We start from the raw sequence: 26544 nt of genomic DNA on the forward strand, positions 1-26544 counted from the left end.
CCCCTCCATTCGCTGAGCGCGCACACTGTGCAAGCGCTGTGCTAGGGCGGCACACATCTCACCGTCACACCGGCCACTTCCACACGTAAATCCACACGCCTACTCACCACTCAGATAGCTCCAGGACTGTGAGAAAGTGATCACGGCTCAGCCGAGGCCTCTCTATGTTCCTCCTGGTGATCACTCAGAAACCGCACCACTGCCCCCAGAGCTGCCAAGGAGAAGGTCCACGCCAACTGGCCCGACGCCCTGCTGATGTCCTCGGTGCCTGCCGCTGCTCCCCTGCCACTCGAGAGGCAGGGAGAAAACTCTCTGTGTGAAGCTCAGCTCCGGGAGCAGCTGCTCAGGGCAGAGAGACACCCTTGGCACCCACACAGCCCTGTTCTCCCCAGGGCATGCCCAGCTCAAGGACAGCTGAGCTGGATTGGGTAAGATGCTCTCCAACTTCCGGCATCCTCCCCAAAACTACCCCTGCAGGACGCTGGCTCCCCTGGAGTTCTTACTTCCACGGATGAGTTCTCTCCCCATTTCTTAAATTTTTTATTTCTGCTCCTCCCGTACCCCCCACTTCTAGAAAAGACTGTAGACACCTGAACCCTCACTGCAACATAGTTCAAGTTGTTCTTACCGCCCTGCATACACCTCGCAGCGTCTCTGACGCCCGTGGAAAGGAAGGTCCTGACGTCTGCACTGGGAGGAGCTGCCCTGTGGCCGGGCCCCAGCCCCCAGACATGGACGAGTCTCAGCTCTGCCTCGGGTGTGGCTCTCCCTTCACAGGCTTTATTGTGTGTACTCCTCAGAACAGCTTTCTAATCGCCCACTTTTCGTGTGTGAACTGAGGTTCAGAGAGACATGGTGGACTTGCCCGAGGTTGCGCAGCTACAGCAGTGAACTTGACCCTGACTCCACAATCCGAGATGCTCAGGACCTAGGTTCTGAGCAGGTTGTCTTACGTGTGTCAAGCCCTAAAGGGCAACAAGAACTTGGTGTCTCATTACCCGTTTGGGGGTCCTTCTTCTAACTGGATATTTCAACTTACCCCAACTTGAAGGTTATGCCCATAAGCAAGTGTGCAAATGTACAGGAAAGTGCAAGATGGTTTTGAATGGCTCCGGGAGACAACTGTAAACATTTAATCCATCACATAATGCAAACTCATCTTCTTTCCAATCTACTCCATTTCCTCTGGTAACATTAATTATAAGATCTCTTCTTGGTATTAAGAAGCAGTTTTTACTGTGTTAACACTTGCTGATCTCTCTTTTTAACAAAGACTTAAAAACAATTAGAATTTGATGAGCACCATTACGAATTGCGGTGGTTTTAATACGTTCTTCTGATATCAGGGAGGATGTTGATATGACGTTCATGTTAAGCTGTTTTCTTTTAAAATACATTTGTTTAACTGAAAAGATAGTCAACTTAAAGAAAAATATCAAGTAAATACAGATGGTACACAGACAGGTCAAGAATTGTGAAAACAGTATGCAAATTACTTTGAAAATGGTCCACAGGACTAATTCCCAACATAAGGAGTGTTTTGCCGGGTAGTATAGCTTCAAAGTAGGAGACAGCAATATCCTTCGGAACAGACAGTACTTAAACGCCAACCCCTGAAACATCAGCAGGATCAGACGAGCGGCGCCGTGATGAAGACGGTGGAAACCCGGCTCCGGGGGCGTCCCTTCCGCACCTCAGCCTCAGCTGCACTCACTCCTCAGCTTCCTCTGGAAAGCAGTGAGCCGTCAACGGCCAAGAGCTTTCCCAACACAGGAAACCAGCGCACAAACCAGGCTCCTTCCAAGCCCCCGGGACAGCAGAGAGAGCCTGGAAAGCCAGCAGTGCTGTTCTCACACGGTGGGAGGGTTTTTTCAGCTCAATGTACACAGTATATTGACTCTTGAAACTTTTGTGGGTCAGGTTTAAGGCAGTCTGCTTAAAATGTCATTTAATTCTTTGCCTTTTCATACGATCAAACAGTACCCGAGTGGTCTCGGGAAGAAGGGGTGTGGTTCCGAGACAGCTACACTACTTGCAGTTGCTTCTGAATGTTCTATGATTTTCCAACCATCAGAAGCTTCCAGAAAACCCACAATCCATTTTAGGGACATTTTTCTGTGCTCAGCTGAGCTTCAGAGTGAGAAGAAGATAAGTAGAAATCAGTGGTCAAATCTGACAACCTCATCGAGAGAGAAAGCTCTGGTAGAAGAGGAAAGCTCACACAGTTACCAAAAAACGTTTCTGATCCCTCAAATCATCACGGCAGGGGGAAAAACTGGCTTTTGGAACCATTTCCATCGTTTTCTGGTTTTATCATCCTAAACAAGTGACTCCAGCTCTCTGTACTCTGTTTCTTGCTGTGTAAGTGAAGATCAGCATACTGACCGCTTGGGACTGCTTTGAGTCACATGATGTTTGCTGCTGCTGCCACTAAGTTGCATCAGTCGTGTCCAGCTCTGTGTGACCCCATAGATGGCAGCCCACCAGGCTCCCCCATCCCTGGGATTCTCCAGGCAAGAACACTGGAGTGGGTTGCCATTTCCTTCTCCAATGCATGAAAGTGAAAAGTGAAAGTGAAGTCGTTCAGTCGTGTCCAACTCTTAGCGACCCCATGGATTGCAGCCCACCAGGCTCCTCCGTCCATGGGACTTCCCAGGCAAGAGTACTGGAGTGGGGTGCCATTGCCTTCTCCCAGACGATGTTTACAAAGCACCAAATAAAGAGGATATGTGTGCAAATGTCAGGTCCCTTCCCTCGCACACTGCATGTTTTCAAGGTAAAAATAAAGGCAGGGCTTGGGACAAAATCGCCATAGATGGGGCTTCCTTGATGGCTCAGTGGTAGAGAATCCGCCTGCCAGTGCAGGAGACATGGGTTCAATCCCCTCGGAGCAGCTAAGCCTGTGCCTCACAACTGTTGAGCCTGTGATCTAGAGCCCAGGCGCCAAAACTGCTGAGCCCACATCCCACAGCTGCTGAAGCTCACGATGCGCAACAAGAGAGGCCACCGCAATGAGAAGTCCTGGCCCCGCAACCCAAGAGCAGCCCCTGCTCACCGCGGCTGGAGAGAAGCCGGGGGGCAGCAACGGAGACCCAGCACAGGCAAAGAGAAATAAATAAATAAACACTGACATGGAAAGAGTTCTTGTCCTGGAGTCCAAGAGAAGAAATGCAAGGGTCTATGAACACCCTGAAGTTATTTGCAAAATATTTTGTTCAAGCTTACTTTTCTGGGAAGAGAATCTAGCTCTGACAAGTGAGTCTTGCAGTGGCCTGTAACCACCACCACCCACCTCTAAATGCGTCAGAACAACTGCAAGAAATATGCAAAGACGAACTCTCAAGTTGGAGCTTGGCAAACTGATAGGATGATTGTGACATTGACCTTTGATAGAATTTGGTAATACCTCTCCTATCTGGGGCAGGACTGAGATGCTAGAATTGCTGCAGGGATTAACAGGATTTGAAGCTGGATATGTTGGACCCCAGCCCTCTGGCCCTCCGTAGAAGTATTTTAACCAGATTGTTCTTTGGCACAATAACTTTGGCCCAGATCATAGGCTGGTAAGAAGCAGCTTCAGATGCTGGCCACCACCCGACCATCAGGATAAGGCTGGGGACCCTGCTTATGACATCAGTGCCCGCTTCCTCTCAGAGGATCACGGGATGGATTGCTCTGGACATATTACCGGAATTTTCCTGAGCAGCTCGTGCGTCTTACCTAACAGTGACTGTCTCGTGTTAGGTCCCTCTTTTCAACAGCTTAGGAACCGTCAAGGCAAGCATGTTATTAATACTTGCCCACAGCCAAGGCTGTCGTCTGTGTTTTCTGCGGCACCCCCATCCCTCCATTTGTATTCAGACTGCATCTGTATATTTATTGTTCCTTCACTGCATTTTGCATCATTTAATTTACACTGTTTATATTTGTATAAACCTCGTTTGAGTTCTTCTTGGAACAAGGTATGCATTAGCAATGTCCAAAAATGGCACCAGAAAGCCGTTAGCCCTGGTTTTGGTAACATCCTAACTCTTGCTTTTGTTTTTATCTTCCCTTTAGTCAGTTAAAGAGGATTCAGTCCCCACAGGTGGAGAGGAGAATGTAAGTTACACACGAAATGACAGAATCATTCCATATTCATCTCTGGCGTGATGGACCCCTGGGCATGTCAGCTCTGGGGTTGTGGGTTCTTGCATGCTCCAAGTGCGATTCACCCACTGTAGACTCTTTCACCCTTTCACATAATTAGTGACCATGGAGGAATAACTTCGGATCAATAGTTGTAACACCCATTGAATCAATGCAGATAAAATGCAGAATCAGAGCACACATTTTTAGCATTTGTTACCATTTAGGGGCTGAAAGAGTCTACTCAACCTAAGAACATCTCGCTACTTCCTTAAGGGACATGATGCTGCACCCTCTGCTTCGTTTTACTTTGATTGCTCTTTCGCTTTTATTTCCATGGCAACCTAGATTCTCTACTAACCGTGGGTGGTACCCAGGACAGGTAGTTGCACCAGGCATCAGAGCATATTGCTGCAATAGATGCTGTGAGACATTCTCTCGGGCAGGAGAGCTGACTCCATGGGTCTACACTTGACGGACACAAGTTGAGCCTCACTCTCTTTGGGGCCTTTAATTTCCAAGAGTGATGGTCAAGTCTTTCAAGACAGTGCATTCATGTCTAAGACGATGGCTCCGTGTAAGCCATCACACAAATGTATCATTCCAAAACATCTTCCAGGGAGGTGAACAAATTGGCCTCGTGAGTGTCAGACCCAAAGCAGCAGCTGTCTGCTCTAAAAGAAGTTCAGTCTTTGGAAAAAATGTTCTAAGTGGGCTACGTAAGTTCACAACTCCTTAAGATAGAACTGATTGCTATCATTTTGCCAAAGCAAATATGTTTGGCTCTTCTGAGGTGTCTCTTGTTGCTTGCCATGGAAGAGGCTTGTGTTTTCACTTTTATTTAATTGCTGAACTGAGCAGAAGTTGAAACTCCAAATATGTCCAGAAATGTTGTCTGTGATGTGGAGTAAAAGTTGGAATGGCTATGCCGTAACTCTTGCTGGGAGAGAGCTTTGGAATCTGCTCTGTCGCTGCTGTTGCTTCTCTTCCCCCCCCCCCCCCGCCTTCCTGCCTTCCTCTTTCCTTCTTCCTTCCTTCTCTCTCCCTCCCTTCCCCTTCTCCCTCCCCCTTTTTGGAGCCAAACTTACTAGCTTGTAAACCTCAGGACTCTTGTAACTCCAGAAAATTCTCATGAGTTTACTGGTTATTTTCTAGAAAATCTAACTCTCCATTTCAGCACCCTACAAGGGGAAACTCCTTGAGTCTTCTTCCCACGAACTTTAAATTTAAAAGCTACAGATTAAATCCAAAGCATCTGTTAGCTTCCAACTTCCATGTTTTTTGAAGTGAAACGTCTTTTTGTATGCCTGTGTGTAGGAATCCTATCCGAGGAATCCCGTGTCTCTTGCAGCTTGCATATGCAAATGCGGAGTAGATCTCTAACTGGCAAATAGAAAGTGTCTCCTTTTCTACTGTGAAATTTAGAACACAAAAATAACATGAATTAGAGTTAAATGACAGATACCAAAAGATAACACAAAATCAGATATAGATGCAAGCGAACGCAAAATATTTTGTCAAGAAAATAAGCATTTTTAAATGCTTTAAATTGCTTAGCCCTACCAATAATGTTCTCATTTTAAGATTCCACATTTCATCTCCTAACTGCTAGTTGAAAGAGTACGGTAAATACATTGTGCTCTTGGCCTCATCACCCCCAGGCTGTGCTACCTTTTGGACCTCAGTTTACTTATCTCTTAAATGGCCTTAATAATATGACTTACCCCTTGTAAGAATTCATGTGAGAATTATATGAATAATGCCTGGAACACAAAAGAACTCAGTAATTCAGGGGTTGGCAAACTACAGTTCACGGGCTACATCTAGCCCGTCACCTGTGTTTATATGATCCACAAGCTAAGTAAGGATGGTTCTTACATTTTGAATGGTTGGAAAAGAAAATCAAAAGAAGAATAATATTTTGTGATATATGAAAATTATACAAATTCAAATTTCAGCGTGTATAGATAAAGTTTTATTAGAACACAGACACCTTCCTTCCTGGTCCAGCCCATGGCTGCTTTCCTGACGCGAGGGCGGAGTGGAGCCATCGCAGGGCCTTTTGCGGGAAGTGTGTCGCCCCCTGCAGGAGCGTCAGTGCGCTGCGGGTAACAGCCGACGTGGGCGCGTCCCAGTGATCGGGTTCCTGTTTCCCTGTGAAATGACGCGCCTGCCTGCGGACTCAGTGTCCGCGTGGAGTGAGATGTATGAGAATCCGTTCATCAGTTTAAATTCCTTCTCCTGAGTAAAAGAGGTGGGTTAGTCAAAGCAAAGGACTGTACTCTAAACTTCCAGAACGGGACAAACAGGTGTCATTCACCACATTACACGAGCCCTTTCACCCGCAACTTCTTACAGCCAAAACGTGGTTGAATTTACTTTTAAAAAAATATCTCTACCATGAGTTCCCAAAGCTGATCTATGAACCAGCCCAAATCAAAGAGCAGAGTGATTTCAAATTTTTTCATGAAAAGAAAAATAAGGGTTTTGGAACCAATGAACTCTTTTCATAGAATGAACCTCTGGTTCTATCAGGGGAAAGTTTTTATTTATCCAGATTACAGAGAATATTGAATCCTTTCATTATAATCTGAAAACGTCTGGAACACTGATTAACCTGAGGTAGTGTTCTAACTCATGAGGGAAGAAAAGCTTTCCTTCCCAATAAGCTCCAAGATCAGGGGAACAGGTAGCTCAGTTGTTTTTCTGTTAATGAGGAACTTGTCAGTTGCAAGTGAGAGAACACCCAGCTCTACCTGGAGAAAAAGAAAGTGAGATTTATTGGCCCTCACGCTTTCCCTTGGCTCAGCTTTCCTGGCCTGGCTACTTTCTCAGGTTTTCAACAGCACGTCAGCCAGTGCAGAATAAAGGAGAGACCCGTCCAGCAGCAACCCTACATGTCCTGGAATTTGTTCTTTTTCACTGACTTAGATGGGTTCGCCTGCTTTATTAGTCAGCATCTGCCAGGTAGTGTTGCAAAAACAACAAAGCCCCAATGCCTGAGGTTTTCAATAGCAAAAATCCTTTCTTCCCTCCTCACTTATGCTGTGTATCAGCTGTGAGTTGGGTATAAAAATAAAATCTCTACAATATTTTTGCAATCAAATAATCAAGTTATAAATCAAATCAGAAAGAATCTTAAAAAGTTCTAAAATAAAAATTGTCAATATCATCACGGCATAGGTGAAGTTTAAGTGGAGGAAATCTATTTTGCTATAAATCACTTTCTGAAACTCATAGCTCTAGTAAAAACTATATAAACCAAATTTCAAGAGTAAAGATGGTATAATATTAGAGGCAAAAGTGAAACCTTTTGCTGAACTGTGTGTTGTCTGTGTTAATTGTACTAGCCATCTGCATGTAACATATAACATGCCCTGCTGAAATCAAGGGCTTCCCTGGTAGCACAATGGTAAAGAATCCACCTGCCAATGCAGATGTGGGTTCAGTCCCTGGTCTGGGAAGATCCCGGCAGAAGGAAGTGGCAACCCACACCAGTATGCCTGCCTGGAAAGACACTATGGACAGAGAAGCCTAGTGAGCTACAGTCCATGGGGTCGCAAAGCACTGGACATGACTTATTAACTGAACAACAGTTGAAATCAAGCAAAGGAGATTTAATTCTAAAATACAGGGCAAATCTGGTTTTCACTATGCCCATCATACCCAAAGTTAAAATGTACAGAGGCAGTCATATATTCTGAATAAGGAATAGCATTTTTTCCAAAGCTCTGGCCTGGAAAGAAATCAGAAAACTATCCAAATAAAAATCAAATTTTCATGTCTGTATAGGTAAATAAGATCCTCACTTAGCTCAAATCCTTCTAGATTTCCACACTGGATGTTAATGGATCTTTTTGTTCCCCTTGGCTGCTGAAAGCCAACTTCTTGGCCTGACTTCAAAGCTAATGAGAGTCTCTAGAAGTCTCTTTTTTTCCCCTACTGAAATGACTGTATTTTGAAGAATGGACTGTGGGCTAGGATTTATAAGTTGACACCTCTTGACATTTGGAAAGGCCCAGCAAGAAACCATTGGCACTCAAATAAAGTTGATTTACAAAGTTATTGCCATATCATATGAGCAACTGTCCCTCTCGTCCCTACACACACACACACACACACACACACACACACACACACACACAGGTAACTTGCTGCTTCAACCACACAAAAATTCTAAACCCAGAGTCAGTGAGTTAGTCTCTGTTCATTACCTACCTAACGGACATTTCTCATTCTTGCACCCTTTTCCCCTTGATCTTAGGTAAGGTTGGTCACTACCACCGCCCCCAGTATTTGGTTGTGATTTGTCTAAACCAAATCCCATTTTTTTCAGCAATAATTAATCTAGGGGTAAGGCTGTGACCTACGTTTGGCCAATGAGATGTACTCTGAGTTAGAGGATCAAAATACAGAAATTCACTTAGAGAAAATTTTTGGTTGTGACCTTCCTTCTTAGGACATTGGGTTGAGGATGTGATGCCTGAGACTGTGGCAGCTACTTTATGCCCATGAGGTAGCAAATAAAAGGGTAGAAAGCCAGGGATGGCAGAGTCAGAGGGTAGCAAGAACTCAGGTTCTTAGAGACATTGTGGAGCCACCAAGCCAACCCCATAATGTCCTGTTCCATACTGTTATTTCTTAAGACACTATTAGATATTTGGTTACTGGTAAACAGCTCCATCCTCACTGAAATGGCTAATTATCTGTTGGTATGATATTGGCTATCTCATTCACTCATTTAGATGCTTCATCTGTAGACTAGACTGAGCTGTCTTGAGTAACTCAGTAACCCTTTACTGAAGTAACATATTAAAAATACTTTGTACATTTGACATAATAAGAGATAGTTGTTGATACCTTTTCTAAACAATGGACTCGTGCACAGTGGGCGATTCCAGATAATTCATGCCTACACTCTCTGACAACCACTGGTATTAACTTAATGCTTTCTGTGTGTCAGGCACAGTTCTAAGAACTTTAAATATGTTGCCTGATTTAATTCTCAAAACAACTTTCTGATGTGTGTACTGTCCCCATCAAGAAATGCAAAAACAAAGGTGCAGGGCCATTGAGCAGGAAGCTTGGATTAGAGCCCCTGGAGGGGCAGAGTCTAGATTCAGGCCCAGGCCGGCTGGTGCTGGCGCTGCACTCACAGTCACTGTAGCGGACTGCCAACTCTTCGGCTGGAACTTATTTTACAGAAATGAAATTGAATTAAATCAGTCCCGGATGTAGAAATCCAGGACCACACTTGACCGCCAGTCCAGTCTCTTATTTGGCCCTAGTCAATGCCTGGTTTTCTAAAGACAGGCCTGGGTCAAAGTTCAGCATCCCAGCAGCAGAGACCTCATTACAAACATGCTTTTTTGGCCAGCACAGTACGTTTAGTCTCTTAATATCTTTCAATGGGACAACTTAACTTCCGTTTGCCACAGTCCCCTTCTTTTTGTCTTACACCTAGTCAGTCCATGCTGACGTCACCTACCTTGCATTCTGGGACTTTTGAGTTTATAATTTCCCAACCTAGATCTTAGATTACCAAGAGGAAATGCTGGAACTCGTCAATACGTCAATATGTTAAGAAATGGAAGGTGGGGAGATAATGCTGAGATTTAATTGCCGTGTTTTAGGGTGTGTCTATATGTTGATTTGGTGATGGATGCCTTCTTCAACTGACAATATAGAATGAAGGGTCCTTCTCAATTCAGATCATTTGGGTTATTTACAAACCAGTGATATTTTCTGCATGAAGAAAGGAAAATATTTTCTCCACAATTATGCTGTGTTTCTGGAAAGGATTCTGTTCCCCTCCCCTCAACCCCAACAGCAAGAAAAGAATTTGGAGGAAGCTAGGCGTCTGGTACCAGCCAAAACAAATGCAGAGATGCCATTGGCTCTAGAGACTTCTCTCTGAGGCAGAGATGGCAAGCTTTGTGGAAAGGGCCAGATAGTGAATGTTTCAGATTTTGCTGGCTACATAGGGTTTCCGTTGCCAATTTTTTCATCTTTTTAAACAATTTTTCCAACCCTTTAAAAATGTAGAATCTATTCTTGTCTCAGGGGCCATCCCCAAACAGACTCTGGGAAGAATTTGGTAGAAGTTTGCCAACCCCTGCCTGTGGAAACAAAAAGGAAGCTATAAACTCTCTCCAGGCCAGTTAGCTCGGTCCTGTTGCCAGGACAAATGCAAACACAAAAGCCGCCCCAGGTGTAACCCGAGCACAGCGCAGGGGGAGTGGGGCGGTGCAGACAGACAGGTCTGGCGTCGGGGCTCAGATGGGTCGTCTAAGGGCAGGGCTTCTGTCTCAGCCCCACGTCAGCCCCACTGCTGGCCGGCCGCTGAGACAGCTCCTGAGGACCGCGCGGAGCTTAGAGTTCCTTTGTGGAGCTCGTCCCGCTTCTGAGAGCACGGGCTTCAGTTAAGCAACAAGAGCACATGGCTCGTCTGAGGAGGAGTGGGAAACGGTAATGAGGAAGTCGAGGCCGTCAAAGAGAGGTCTTCCCCATCCTTTCCGCAAAGAGGGTGGTTTCCCTGCAGCGGTGGGGAGCCGCCCCGCCACGGCCTCAGGTTCGGACTCTTAAGCAAATGGTGACGCCCGAGTTTCACCTAAGCCGGGTGTGGCTCGCCTCTGCCGGAGCCCAAATCTAATAGGGTCTGCTAGAGCGGAAAAGGGGCTGAATGTGCACCGAAGGGCTTTCTGAAAAGGGCGTCCTCCGCCGAAGCCGCGGCTTCCCGGGCAGGAAGGCCGCCTCTTCTGCGTGCACGGCTTGGAGAGCACCTGGTGTGGCGGGCGGCCTCTCCAGTCTGCAGCAACCGTGTGGGTGAGGGGACCACAGGACCCCGCTTTATAAAGCTTGTCTGGGGATGGGTTTTTCCCCCCCGTCCTATCGCCTGGCCGGACAATCCAGGTGGTGTGTGACTCACCAGTGGAGGCTGTGAAGTCTGAGGAAGTAGAATCAGCCTTAGAAACAGTGGATCTCAGCGAAGAAGGAGAGCGCACGCCTGAGCCCGCGGAAGAAACACCCAGGAGAGAGGAACGCAGCGCCTCCAGGCCCTCCCTGATGGCGCTCCTCAGACAGATGGTAAGCTCTGCTTCCGGTTCAGGGCAGCTGAGATGCCCGCACCAGCTGCTGAGACCCAAGAGCCCAAGGCAGGCGGTCAGCCGTGGTTCTAGGTAGTATGGAAGGAATACCAGCTAAACACCAATTGTGCAGAGAAAGTTCCCTTTCGTCCTGCTGAGTCAATCACAGAGAATGTCTCTTCATTGCTTATTTTCCTTAACCCTTCAGTTCAGTTCAGTTCCTCAGTCGTGTCCGACTCTGTGACCCCATGAATTGCAGCACGCCAGGCCTCCCTGTCCATCACCAACTCCGGGAGTTCACCCAAACTCATGTGCATCGAGTCGGGGATGCCATCCAGTAACCCTTCAGTTCAGTTCAGTCGCTCAGTCGTGTCCGACTCTTTGCGACCCCATGAATCACAGCACGCCAGGCCTCCCTGTCCATCACCAACTCCCGGAGTTCACTCAAACTCATGTCCATTGAGTCGGTGATGCCATCCAGCCATCTCATTCTCTGTCGTCCCCGTCTCCTCCCGCCCCCAATCCCTCCTAGCATCAAACTCTTTTCCAGTGAGTCAACTCGTCCAGTAACCCTTAACCCCTGCTAACTTCCTTCTTAACAAAGGAAAAGCTCGCCTAGGCTCCTGAGCCATGGCAGCCAATAGTAACCACCTGGAAATTGTGTTATTTACTTTTAATTTTATTTATTTTTAAAAGTTTCCTTCTTTTTTTGGCAAGCGGTTCCGCTTTCCTCGTTATGGTAATAATATCATTTCCTTTGAAAATACGTTTACTTCCATAAAGAACATAAGGCGTTTTTAAAGGATTGAGTAATAAATAGTTCAATTTATATTTTGATGTTGGAGAAGTTTTGAAGGGGATGTGTGAGTGACACAAATTTGGGCAAAGCCTGTTTATAGACAATTCCAGACAGGATATGATACGAAAGGAAATGACAATTTCCTAGTAGCGTGTGTAATTTAGCTGGTGAATTTGCCCTTCTTAACATCTATAGCATGGAGAGAATGTGGGCAGACATCTTTGGGCATCTATGAAGAGTTATATATATTAAATATCTAAACATCCAGGAACTTAAATCATATAATGCAATCAAACCCCAATCATTTGGAATACAAAAAAAAAAAAACATAAAAGGTCATTGGTTTAATTCTCTTTTAATGAAAAGCAAGAATATCATTATAGTATGCCTTTATTTCCAGGAGTATTTGGGAATTTAATCCTTTGAGAAAGCAACTCTCTAATTTCATAAGCTCAACCTGCTAAGGAATTCTTTCTAGTCCACAAAACGAAACAGAACAAAACCCTTGCCAGTGGGAGATGAGGCATATTAAAAATCACTGTCAGAGACTGTTGATGGGAATCATTTTCTTTTATTGCCGAACCCTCATGGAGTAAGAAGTGGTGGGCGGTCTGCATGACCGGGACCCCATCCATATTCCTGGCCAGTTATTCTGCAGTTTGGCACTGAAAACGGGCATTGAGATTTGAGATTTTTAAATCAATTTTTACATCAGGAAAGAAAAGAACATTTGGCCTCTTTCTGGCAACCCATCTGAATTACAAATGGGATCCCCCAAATAACTCATCACAACACTGAGGGTGATCCAGCTTTCTCATTTCTGGATGGAACTGAGAGATACAAAAAAAGAAAAAGAAAAGGCCAACAGAATGACTTTGTCTTCCAAATAATTGACATGAGACTTCTTCCTTTAAAAGAGAAAGATATGAGGGACTCCAGATAAAGCATGGAAAGACCTCTCAACCACCCACTGCATCCGTTCCAAACACATCCTTGCATTCAAGTGAGGTCCCATGTTTAAACTCATCCTCCAGAGTCATCCACTAGGTGATGTTTGGGGATGTTTCATGGCAGTAGAAACTATAAGTCTGAACTGCTAGGGGAACAAATTGGAAATAAGAGTCCCTTGGAATCGATTTTCTGTAGGATAGGGATGAGGTAGAAAAGGACATAATTTCCCCCAAGTAGCCCTCAGTCAGTTCATAGCATCAGGTGTCAAAGCGTCCATTATTCTTATTTCCTGTTTCTCCTTAAAAAGGTTTGACGTGGGAATTTGAATATTAAGTGCCTCCTTTCAATGTTCAAACCCCTAAGCTTCCATGATGGTTGGGGTTTCCCCTAAAAGTCCAGATATACTAATTATTCATCGACATTACTGAATTATCATGATTATACTGAATGTATATAAATATACTGAATTATTATATGTTATTACATATAAATATACATATAGAAATATACTAAATTATCATTACATTAGCATGTTCTGATGAACCTTTGCTCTATTGATGGACGTTTGTCTGTTTCCAAGTTTCTGCATTTCATTTATTCACTTACTCAACAAATATCGTTAAGCTCCCACTGTATTGCAGGCGACAGAGAAGCAACAATGAGCCCAAACAGGTGTGGTCCCCGCCCCCATGGAGGACAAAGCCTGGCAAAGAAAACAGACCTGTTTTGGAGTCTGCGCCACATTCAGTGAGCACGCACCGCGTGTCTTCCACTCACAGTCTCGGCGGCTTCACCAAGCTGCACGGACTTCCTTATAACCTGTTTCTGCACAGGTGTTAATGTCCCCATGGACTGCACTCCTTCGAGATGGCTTCAGCAGTTAGTTTCAGGAAACACTTCCAGTTAACATTTCATGGCTTTCAAACAAAAGTCTTTGGATTTTTGTAGGAGAAATAAAAATCTTCTCTAAGGGCTTGAAGATAGACAGCATCTGGCCTATCACTATGGGATTTTTCTTATTTTTTTGAGTATGTGCCTAAGCATTATAATTGAATAAGTAAATATTTTAAACTGACTTCAGATATTTTTAGCAGAATAGAGTTTTTAATATTCATTGACTTTAGTAATGAGCCAGTATTATAAAATATACAATATTGTAAAGTTTTACAATACAATTAAATATTGTATATTGTAAAACCGTATATTTATATTTAGTAATGAGCCAATATTATAAATTTAATTTAATCATCCTTTAATTAAAAATAAATAAATGTTTAAAAATAACTTTAATAGAAGAGAAAACTCAATTGCAAATACATCACCCTCGTTTTGTAATCAGGGTTTGAATTATCTGACTATTGATTTTCTACTTTCTAGTCTTCCCTTCCCTTAAATTTCTTTCAGATAGCGTATTTTATTATATCATGGCCAAGTACCTCTTGGTTGAATTTTTTTTTAATAAATGCATTGCCCAGTTGATTTCTAAAGAGATCTTTTTTCCCAGAAATGATTTCCATAAAAATCATTTTTCAAATAGTTATACTTCAAGGAAAAGAAAAGAGAGTCATGTAAGTCCTGACATCACATTGGACACATGCAGATGTAGCACTTTACAAAATTCCTATGGACTCCTACAGACTTTCGAAATAATTGCGAGGAATAGCTAAGACATCTGTCAAACCCTAAATAGAAAGCGATTCTTATGTGTATTAATTCAGCGGTGTGTCAGAAATTGGCTGTTTGAAGCACTCGTGTATTTTTATAAAGTGAGTGGGTAGAGAACTTTATTCAGGTACCCACAAACCAGGTGGGCAGATGAAACCAGAAAGGTGGTGGATGGAAGTGTAAAGACATAGATTTCACTTTGTCAATATTCATGACACCTTACACCTGACTGAGCAACTGAACTGAACTGAACTGAACTGAACACCTGAAAAGTGCTTCCTCCTGCAAACTGTCGTCACAGTGTTTCCTTTAATCCTCCTCCTCCTCTTTCTTTAGACCACTGATTTTGTAGAGACTCTTTGCTGGAATAACCGTCTCAGGCTTAGATAAGAAAGACTCTTAAACTTTAATACTGGGAAAATTAAATGCCCAAATGAGACAGCCATGAAATCAGAGGGGTTTTGTTAATTGCATCAATCGAGAATGAGATGGCTGGATGGCATCACCGACTCAATGGACATGAGTTTGAGTGAACTCCGGGAGTTGGTGATGGACAGGGAGGCCTGGCGTGCTGTGATTCATGGGGTCGCAAAGAGTGGGACACGACTGAGCGACTGAACTGAACTGACTAAGAAAACCTGCTGCCAAGGACTATCTCATGGAAAAAAAGACTTGTTCGTAAGGATAACTCTAAAACAAAACATACGAGTCTTTTAGCCAAAGTTTTTGATCTTGGATTCCTCCCTGAGTATTAAAATATGAATACAAAGTTGTTCTTTAAGGAAAGGCTTTTTAAAGTAGCATTTGTTTTGGGCAATTCCTGTCTTCACCAGAGACTTGGCATTCATTCCTACCCTGGAAGGGGATCCTGTAGTCACTGGGCGGGTCTCAGCTATTAATAGTAATAATAATAGCTACCGTTTGTTTATTGCATGCAAATTATGTGGCCAGTCCTGTGCCAAGCACAGTGCATGCATTAACTCATTTATAACACAAAAACCCTGCCCACAAACCCTCTTACTGCCCCACTGTGCAGATGGGGGTATTGAAGACTGTTTAAATGACCTGCCCGTGGTCACAGAGTTGTGGCCGGCAGAGGCAGAACTCACACTTGGGCTTTCTGTCGCTTCCACAGCTCACCCTGGTACCCTCAAGTTGATGCTTCCTGTGCTTCCGGGAGCTGTTTTCTTTAAAAGCAGATAGAACAGCTTAAGTTCCACTTTTCTGATTTTCTTATTAATGTTCTCTGTGGAAACGTCATTTTTATGTGTTGGGTTTACCTGAAAATGCGACAAAGCAGAAGACAGGAGAGTTAACCCGTGACTGTCATAAAACTCAGACCTGAGTTTTCTGAATGTACTTGCCACTAAAATGAGATTTACATTGGCTGTGTCATTTTGTCTGAATTCCATCCCAAGTGAGCCTCTTGGTAAAACACAAAGGTTGGACTCAAAACCTTTGTTTATCCTGGAGCTTTCTAGAAGGTCCAGTTCCTTGAATCTGTTGTAATGAGGCTGATTTAGTAAACCATCAGGCTATTGTACTCGCTAAAATAAAATGTCATCCCAATTCTTCTTTTAAATATCAGCTTCAGTTGAAGTAGATCTCTATCAAAATACATTTGCATTCCTTTCAAAGAGATGGGAACTGACCACCAAACATTCCACTAGGATTTTGAATAAGTGATAAATATCGGAGATGCTTCAAACATTCTTCAGAGAATGAAGCTATAGTCATGCATGGGACAATGAAAGACATTTAAAAAGTGATTTTATTAACATGCAAGGCTTGGTTGTGAATCCAAGCCCTGAGATGCTTCATCTTTGATTCCCATGAATAAAAATAAACTCTGTAAGAAGGTTCCTCAATAATATCACACTGGGAAATCTCCAAAATTACTTAATAGTCTTCAGACTGTTCTTTAAAGTACTAAACAGTCTCTGAAAGGATTTTTTCATCTCTTTAAACACCAAGTCTGTTATTTTTGACAGCTGGGGGGGAAAATAAGCTGCTGTGGTTATGGTCCTTTGAGTACAAAGCCCAACAGGAACTATTTTAATTTCTCACTGAAAGAGGGCTCTGCAGAGAGGAAGGAGAAGGGGTGGAAAGAATACCAGAGAGAGAGGGGGGAAGGGCGGGAGGGAGCAGGGAGTGCCTGTCAGTGCCTGCAGAGACAGCAGGCAGACCTAAGAGTCTTTGTCTAAACTCACCATACAGTTACCTTTTCATAAACGCAGCTTGGCAGCTCAGTCGATAAAGGAGACCCGGGATTGATCCCTGGATTGGGAAGACCCTCTGGAGAAGGAAGTGGCAACCCATTCCAGTATTCTTGCCTGGGAAATCCCATGGACAGAGGGGCCTGGAGGGTACATAGTCCATGGGGTCACAAGGGTCCGACACGACTGAGCGACTAAACTACGCCTCAAAATGAACAGCAGAGAACAATCATAAAAAAGCTCAAGGCAGTCTCCTTTACTTTTTTGTAAAGACTTTGAACTCCTTCGCGGTGATTTCCCTGGCATTGCGAGGGTCTGTGTCCAGGATGGCAGCCTGGAGCCACTACTGCCCAGGGAACCCGCAGATTCAATCCTAGGCCCCTCCCGGCAACCCCAACCAGCACCAGAGGCAAGGAGCAAACAAGGGAGAAGAAGGCAGATCTCAATCTTAAAGTGGCAGGCACCCAGCACTAGCAAATTGAAACAATTACATTTAGGGAAGTTAAAAATCTCTGTCCTAGGAGGATGTAACATGCCTCCTAATGTCCATTCAGATTTTCCTTAAAAAATCACTTTGGTTGGTTTCTGCCTTTCAGCATTCCCTAACGGCCAGCTCAGGAGGGCAGGGCCCTGTGTTCTAAAGGACACTGTAGAGCATGTGTGAGTAGGAGGGTCAGTGACAACACAGCCCGAATTCTAGGGGCCCCAGGAACCCCAAAGTGGTCAAACTTTTAGGTGAGACCTGAAGGAGCTGGTTGTAGGGGGCAAAATAATAACCAAGAACCCTTTTCCCTGCTAACTGTTCTCAAGAAGATGGGCCTTGTAGAACAATGCAGGAAACCTAGAGGGAGAAGAGAGCCAGCTTCCACCTGAACGGGTCTAACCTGTGCATAGGGAACAAATCCTCATTTGCCTTTGGTCTGGACAGCTCTCAGGAGACGCTGAAGCGGCTGGCGCCAGTATCACACTGGGAGAACCTCTAGTTTAGATTGTCGGTAAGGAACCAAATGCTGGGAGGGATTGGGGGCAGGAGGAGAAGGGGACGACAGAGAATGAGATGGCTGGATGGCATCACCGACTCTGTGGACATGAGTTTGAGTGAACTCCAGGAGTTGGTGATGGACAGGGAGGCCTGGCGTGCTGTGATTCATGGGGTCGCAGAGAGTCGGACACGACTGAGCGACTGAACTGAACTGAACTGAAGGAACCAAAGCTGTGACTTCAACCCCGTTCAGCACGACCCTGGTGCCACTGGCCATGGCGGGGGTGCTAAGCATTGAAAAAGAGAATGTTCAGCATAACCCATCTCTCTACAAGGGGCAAAAAGGACTACAACCAAACACCCACCACTTAAATGTTACCAACGGTTTAACTCATTTGTTTATTCATATGTTCTGTGTGTTCCCTGATGTTCTGGTTCCAACATCAGTATTTTCATCACCACTTATTTACCCCAGAATAACATAATCTCAGGATTTAAGACCTTTATTGTTGTTTTTGGAGGCCAGCACTTGAATTTAACCAGAGTCTGGTTACAGACTACATGGAAATTATGTCTCATGAGTAATGCGTTTCTCACTGGTCTTCCATTTATCTTGACCTTGCACCTCAGCAGTGAATGACTGAGGTCATCCATTTCAGAACTTCCCTCGCATTTTCCCCGTTGCTGTTCTTGTGGTTGCTGAAAGGCCATTGTCTGTTTGTTATTTTAGTCAGTGAAAGGGAATGGAGGGATCACCCACTCTGAAGAAGTAAATGGGAAAGACTCCAGCTACCAAGTAAGTGATCTGTAAGCTCGGTGCGGTGGTGGGTTTGGCTGCTATGTTCTTGCTTCTTTCGAGGCTCATGTCCAGTCAGTTCTCAGCCACAGCCAACACATCTGATATCTCTGGGTCGGGCACCTACTGTATACCAGGCACCGCCTTGGACTTTGAAGGCGCAATAAATGTTTATTACTGTGTTTATCAGCATGAGCTACCACATGGTACCAGAGAGAGGAGAGAAAATGAGTGTTTTGATTTCTCTTCTTACAAAGACACTAATCCTATTAGTTGAGGGCCCCATCTTTATGACATTAATTAGCCTTAATTCTTTACTCCAGATACTTTCACAGACAAGCTGGCTTTCCTCAGCTGTTTCTTATTGTAGGGTCTCCCACACGCTCTTCCCTGTCTACACACAGATAACCCCTCCTCCTTCTTCACATCTTGGCTTAAACGTCACCTCCTCAGACACCTGCCCCTCCCCCGGTCGTCTCTGCACCTTGCGCTTTACTTCATGGCATTCGTCACACATTGAAGGAGTCACGTGTTCCCGAGTCATCTGTCTCCCCCTCCCCTTCCCACCCCTGTCTGGAGCCCTTGGGGAGCGAGGACAGGACCAGGGGCCTGTTCTATTTTTTTTTTTTTTAATCACACTACATGGTGCCTGGTACATAGTAGCTGCTATTTCTGGAATAGATGAGTAAAAGGGGTCCTGTGGGCTGTTTCTATCATTTTCTCTATCCTAAAGAAACAGCTATGTTTGTATAACTATATATATCCTTTTCCCCGCAATGGGAATCATTTCATGCTCAACATCCTATTTTATAATCTGTACTCTTTCTTAACTTAGAAATATACCTCCAAAAAAAGTCATCAATATTCTTCTTCTAATTTTGGCAATACGGAGACATTGTTAAGAGTAAGGGCTGCAGGCTTCAAACTGCCTGGGTTTGAATCCTGGCTCAGCTATTTTTTGGTTGTGGGACTAAAGGCAAATTACCAATCCCTCCAGGCCTCAGTTTCCTCATCTGTATAATGGGGCTAGGAAACATACTGCTTTATAGGGCTGTCATATTTAGATGAATCTATGATGCTGGGAGGGGTTGGGGGCAGGAGGAGAAGGGGACGACAGAGAATGAGATGGCTGGATGGCATCACCGACTCGATGGACATGAGTTTGAGTGAACTCCGGGAGTTGGTGATGGACAGGGAGGCCTGGTGTGCTGTGATTCATGGGGTCGTGGAGAGTCGGACACAACTGAACTGAACTGATACGTGTGAAGCACTTAGAACATTCCTGGTGGAGAGGAGTCGATGAATTTTAGTTGCTGTTTAATAGCATGAACGGCCATAACGGAATACCATAGACAGGAGAGAGAATGAGCACTTATGTCCCTTCCTACAAAGACACTGATCCTGTTGAATCGGGGCCCCATTCTTATGACCTCAGCCTTACTTATTGGGCTGGCCAAAAAGTTCATTCAGGTTTTCCTGTAAGATATTACAGAAACGAATGAACAGAAAATTATAGAAAAACATGAACAAAAGTTTGGCCAGGCCAGTCCTTCCTTACTCCACCCACTTTCAGACTGGGGTTGGGGCTTCAGCTTACAAAGTCATAGATCTTGCTGCTGTTTCACGACTATTATGGCTTCTGACGATACATTACTACCCTGTGATGTTGTTCATATCACAAACACACACACGTTCTACAATTACTAAATAATTTATTGTTTCTACTTCTATAATAGTTGGTTTCTCTTCCACATTTCAACATGGACTTTATTGCCTTTTACAGCATCAGATTGTTTTTATCTTTCATTTTTACCTGACTACTATACCCACCCCTCCTCCAAACCTATATTCTAGACCCCTTTGGAACTAAAAATCCCAAATGTTACTGTCTTGGAAACATGATAAACTTCTGTTATTCACTATGGAATATTTAAATATGTTTGTACATTTTGTCTGGAATCTGACAGTGAATCAGTTATGCCCATCATTTTGATTCTAAAATCTGACTGTAGTCATTGGAAATCTGAATGAGCTGGAAATGTCATTCTGTTTACACTCATCTAGGAATGTTTTGAGAATTCTGTTTTCCAGGGTCTTGGATACAGACATGAGAAGATTTGTGTGTAGTATTGGGAGATGACAAATGCTTAGTTTAATTTTAGGGAGGGGTAGACATTCTCTGCTCCTTTCAGATTTTCCCTGAGTTAGAAAAGCCTTGACAGATGCTTCCACAAACAGAAAGCACAGCCTGGGTTGGCTTCCAGTGTCTGAATCAAATGGGACCTTCTGATGATCTTGTCCTCCAGCTTCCTGCCAACGTCCCTGGGTTCTAGGAGGAGACACACTCAGATGACTCAGATGTGAATAATTTTTGTTATAAATTCTCAGAATCTATAGGGTCAAACCCCAAGCAAAGATTCTAAATCTTCTGCATTTCATGACAAAGTAATCATACACTGTTCGGATTCTTAGCTCATTTTGAAGGAAAGGATTCAGCCATGTGCTGCTTCCAGAATTTAGCTTCTAAGCTATTTTTTTTTTAATGAAGCTAATAGGGATGGCATAACCATGTGGTAAATAGATATGACCCACTGAAAGCTCCCTTCTTTAAAAAATATCAGTGTCAAAGGAGAGCTGTTTGTGGGGACTCCCCACTTCACACCTGAGTGATGAGCTAAGGGAAATATTTTGGAAACATTGGGAAGGCCAGTTGCTGGCTATTCATTCCAGACTATGTGTCAGGCGAGGTGCTGAATATAAAGCAATGGAAGAAACACAGAAGCCTCTAGAGCTTCCCTTCCATCAGAGGGAGTCAGAACACTTCCACATGAGCAAAGAAATCCCAAATATAAAGAAAACTCAGCAGTGTTCCCCAAGGAGGGGGTCAGGCTTCCTCATACTATCTCAGCTGGGGCTGCGTCTCCAAGGAGCACAGCTGAACTGAGACCTGATGGGAGAGACGCGGCCCCTGAAGCCCTGAGACACCCCGAGCATCAGCGCAGCCAGGAGGAGGCTCTGCTTTCAGAGTCGGCTTGTTCAAGGGAGAAAAGCCCCTGGTGGCTGTCGCAGAATAAACAGGGCCAGGACGAGGCCGGTGAGGCACAGGGGCACCCGACCCAGAAAATATTTCCTGAGTGCCTCCTCTGTACCCGGCATTGGGACCCAGCGTCCCTCAGAGCCACCACTGAGTGTTACTCTAAGAGGACCAGTTCGTCCCAGGACAACCAGTTCACCCAGGACTTCCCTGGTTTGGGGGCTTCCCAGCTGGCTCAGCGGTAAAGAATCCGCCTGCAATGCAGGAGACACAAGAGACGCGGGTTCGATCCCTGGGTCGGGAAGATCCCCTGGAGGAGGAAATGGCAACCCACTCCAGTATCCTTGCCTGGAGAATCGCACAGACGGAGGAGCCTGGCGGGCCACAGTCCATGCGGTCGCAGAGTTGGACACGACCAAGCACACTTCCTGGTTTTAAAGCTGTTCAGTTCCAGGTCCTGGAACGCCCTCACTCCCAGACAGACCCAGACGGTTGCCCGTTTTGTGTTTGGCATCCAGACACGGTGTCCTCCGTGGGCTTCCATCACCAACTCTTGTAGCCCTCGCAGTGCCGCGAGGTACGATTTTGTTGTTGTATGGCTACGCCCATCCAGAAGAGGAAGCTGAGAGGTCACACCCATTTATTCCCGGTCACACAGCAAGGATGTGGTGAAAGCAGAGCCATGCCGTGTTCTCTTGACTCTAGACACTGAGCTGTCAGTTCTCGCTGTGTCTTCAAATCCTCTGCGGGGCAAAGCCAGTTAACGGGGTGTGGGAACGGCGGTGGCAGGGCTGCTGGTTTCTGCCTTTCTGCAGAACGGCGTGCTGGGGGCGTCTGTCTCCTTCTAAGGCGGGTGTCTGCGCTGGGTGCCTGTTACACTTGACATCTTAGCGTCTGCCACAACTTAAGCAGCTGGGATCCGACAAAAACACTCAGGAGGTGTGCTTGTACAGCAGCTTCTTGGGGAGCCCTGGATGCCTGAGGCTTTGCTCGAAGGAATCCCTTCCTCCAGGGGGCTGCAGTCTGGGGAAGTTTTCAGGACCGGGCAATTTTTCTCTGTCTTCTTGCTCATGTCTAAGAGGTGTGTTTGATCCACTGATGTGAAATGATTACTCTCTGCCTTCTGAATCAAAACTGCCACTTTGCCGTAGAACTCTGTGACGTAAGTTTTATGAATCATAAGTTGTGCGTGTGTATCCAGTGGGCCAAATGTAGCTGCAGGAATAATTGCGTTGTGGTTGTTTGCTGTCAACAGGGCTTTAAAGCTTCTGCTGTCAGTATTTTTAAACGAACATATTTTTCATTTACCATAATTTGATTTCAAGTTTCCATTGAAAAACAATAGAAGATCTGACAGTGCCGGGCTATAATCTAATCATATCTTTGGTGGATCTGAGCAGCTGTTGCCCTTTTAAACAAGGCATGTGACATTCAGCTCACCACAGTCCCCGCTACTCTGATCTGTCTCCCCAACATCTAGGCCAGCATTGCTTGAACTGTTTTTCTTACACTAGAGAAATATTTCTTTGGCCTTAGGTTGCTTTTCAGTTCAGTTCAGTTCAGTCACTCAGTTGTGTCCGACTCTTTGCGACCCCATGAGCCACAGCATGCCAGGCCTCCCTGTCCATCACCAACTCCCGGAGCTTGCTCAAACTCACGTCCATTGAGTTGGTGATGCCATCCAACCATCTCATCCTCTGTCGTCCCCTTCTCCTCCTGCCCTCAATCCTTCCCAGCATCAGGGTCTTTTCAAATGAGTCAGTTCTTTGCATCAGGTGGCCAAAGTCCTGGAACTTCAGCTTCAACATCAGTCCTTCCAATGAACACCCAGGACTGATCTCCTTTAGAATGGACTGGTTGGATCTCCTTGCAGTCCAACGGACTCTCAAGAGTCTTCTCCAACACCACAGTTCAAAAGCATCAATTCTTCGGCGCTCAGCTTTCTTCACAGTCCAACTCTCACATCCGTACATGACCACTGGAAAAACCATAGCCTTGACTAGACAGACCTTTGTTGGCAAAGTAATGTCTCTGCTTTTTAATATGCTGTCTAGGTTGGTCATAACTTTCCTTCCAAGGAGTAGGCACCTTTTAATTTCATGGCTGCAATCACCATCTGCAGTGATTTTGTAGCCCCCCAAAAATAAAGTCAGCCTTTTAGAAGTGGGGAGATAAGGTCACCACTTGATTATCCTAACCCTTAGCCTCTTTCATGTTTTTATTTTATCTGTATGGCCCCCAGTGTCATTTCAGTTCAAGTAAACTATGGGAAAAAGGCTTTGACCTCCTAACAGATTTTTGGTCATCTGTAGTTTACCTAGAATTTTGGATTTTACAGCGTCATTCCTCCAAACCATAGGAACCAAGTAGGATTGTGAACATTGCACTTTACCATGAAAAGATGTCCATTCAAAACAACAAATAAAACAATTACCAGACGCGAGAGACGCCCGGCTCCGGCGCAACCGACCACGTGCAGAATCGTGGCTGAGAGGAGCTACCCCGCGCCCAGGGTTAGGGCGGTGGCCGAGAGGAGCTGTACCATGTCCAGGAGGCGGTGGCTGCTTGGGCACCGGAGGGCCGAGAGGAGCTGATCCACATTCAAAGCAGGAGGGGCAGCCTTGAGGAGATACCCCTCGTGCAAGGTAAGGTACAGCGGCTGCACCTTGCTGGAGCAGCTGGGAAGAGATACTCCACGACCAAGTGGAATATAAGAATCCAGTGTTCTGGGGAGGAAGGAACAAGATGGCGGAGGGATAAGACGGCAAGACCACTCTCTCCCCGACAAATTCATCAAAAGAACATTTGAACACGGAGTAAAGTCCACAAAACAACTTCTGACTACTGGCAGAGGTCATCAGGCTCCCAGAAAAGCAGCCCATTGTCTTCTAAAGGAGAGAGAAGAAATCCAGCTCCACCCACCAGAACACCGACACATGCTTCCCTAACCAGGGAACCCAGGCAAGTCACCCGTCCAACCCCACACACAGCGAAGAAACTACATAATAAAGAGAACTCCACAAACTGCAAGAAGAGGGAAAGGCCACCCCAAGCAAAGCAATATAAGCAAGATGAAGAGGCAGAGAAATACCCAGCAAGTAAAGGAACAAGATAATTGCCCACCAACACAAACAAAAGAAGAAGATATAGGGGGTTACCTGATAAAGAATTTCAAATTTTGATGGTGAAAATGATTCAAAATCTTGAAAGCAAAATGGAGTTACAGATAAATAACCTGGAGAAAAGGATTGAGAAGATGGAAGAAAGATTTAATAAGGACTTAGAAGAAATAAAAAAGAGTCAATATACAATGAATAATGCAATAGATGAGATCAGAAACACTCTGGAGGGAACAAACAGTAGAATAACAGAGGCAGAAGACAGGATAAGCGAACTAGAAGATAGAATTGTAGAAATAAATGAAACAGAGAGGAAAAAAGAAAAACGAATTAAAAGAAATGAGGACAATATTAGCGACCTCTGGGACAATGTTAAACGCTCCAACATTCGAATCATAGGAGTCCCAGAAGAAGAAGACAAAAAGAAAGACCATGAGAGAATACTTGAGGAGATAATAGTTGAAAACTTCCCTAAAATAGGGAAAGAAATAATCACCCAAGTCCAAGAAACCCAGAGAGTCCCCAACAGGATAAACCCAAGGCGAAATACTCCAAGACACATATTAATCAAATTAACAAAGATCAAACACAAAGAACAAATATTAAAAGCAGCAAGGGAAAAGCAGCAAATAACACATAAGGGGATTCCCATAAGGATAACAGCTGATCTTTCAACAGAAACTCTTCAGGCCAGAAGGGAGTGGCAAGACATACTTAAAGCGATGAAAGAAAATACCCTACAGCCCAGATTACTATACCCAGCAAGGATCTCATTCAAATATGAAGGAGAAATCAAAAGCTTTACAGACAAGCAAAAGCTGAGGGAATTCAGCATCACCAAACCAGCTCTCCAACAAATGCTAAAGGATCTTCTATAGACAGGAAACACAGAAAGAGTGTATAAACTTGAACCCAAAGCAATAAAGAAAATGGCTACTTATCAATAATTACCTTAAACGTAAATGGGTTGAAATTTTCAAAAAGGCTAGGAAACAATTCTCATAGCCATCAATAGTTCAGTGTTGAGTTCATGAATAGTTTTTAAAGTTTGGGACAAACTGTAGTATATGCTATTTGAAGTACTATTTGTAATTGGCATATTACGATGTAACATTGGTCTTCATTTCCAACTTAAAACGCCTAAAAATGCCTAACAGGTTTTTAGATTTGTGAATTTTAGTTGAAATGTATTTTATGATGTTACTAAACCTGCAGAAATATTGAAATATTTCAGAGAACTTATTCACTGTACATTTAATTTATTTTATTTATAAAAGTTATGAACTGTAGAAAAAAAAATTAGGAAAAAAAACCCGTATACTTTTATATCATATCAGAAATTTTATACGTCTCTTCACACACAAAAAAATCACCATTTTAGATGACTGTAGTTGTCTAACTTAAAATCTACATATATTGAAAGAAAGAAGGAGACAGAGTATGTGAGTCATGTAAATAAAAATTCCTTAATTTTTGAATTTTTATTTGAATGTATGTCCCTACATACATTTAGGGACAAATAAATAAAAAGAATTAATCATAAAAAAAAAAAATTACCTTCTTTTACTGCTGTTTTATGAAATGGCAATGTCACTCCAGAGATTGAGGGAGATAATCATGCAGAGAACAGGAGGCGCACCCAAGAAACGTCACAGGAGGCACAAGTGGGAGAGACCCTCTCACAGCCGGCTTGTGAAAAGGGGGCTTCAGGAACAGCTGGATCCAGGGGCATATCCGATGGCAGCGATACATGGGGTCTTTCTCCCTTT

The 26544-nt window shown here is 44.3% G+C and overlaps 1 protein-coding gene across 5 annotated transcripts in view; it reads left to right on the plus strand.

The window, feature by feature from the left end:
* The window catches only part of BCAS1 (brain enriched myelin associated protein 1), a 104708-nt gene that overhangs the window by 74754 nt on the left and 3410 nt on the right, over positions 1-26544 (plus strand). For 3 of the 5 annotated variants that reach the window (XM_088843615.1, XM_055393852.2, XM_055393863.2), the window contains 3 exons: positions 4060-4101; positions 11041-11214; positions 18557-18622. The exons of 1 other annotated variant lie outside the window; for it this stretch is intronic. In XM_088843615.1, coding sequence (XP_088699741.1) covers positions 4060-4101; positions 11041-11214; positions 18557-18622 — 282 coding nt within the window. The remainder of the gene's footprint in view (positions 1-4059; positions 4102-11040; positions 11215-18556; positions 18623-26544) is intronic. One more of the 5 variants, XM_055393869.2, reaches the window with a different exon arrangement.

Source organism: Moschus berezovskii, chromosome 15 (assembly GCF_049115385.1).
Source record: "Moschus berezovskii isolate FMDL1 chromosome 15, NW_MosBer_1.0, whole genome shotgun sequence".
NCBI classification, from domain to species: domain Eukaryota; kingdom Metazoa; phylum Chordata; class Mammalia; order Artiodactyla; family Moschidae; genus Moschus; species Moschus berezovskii.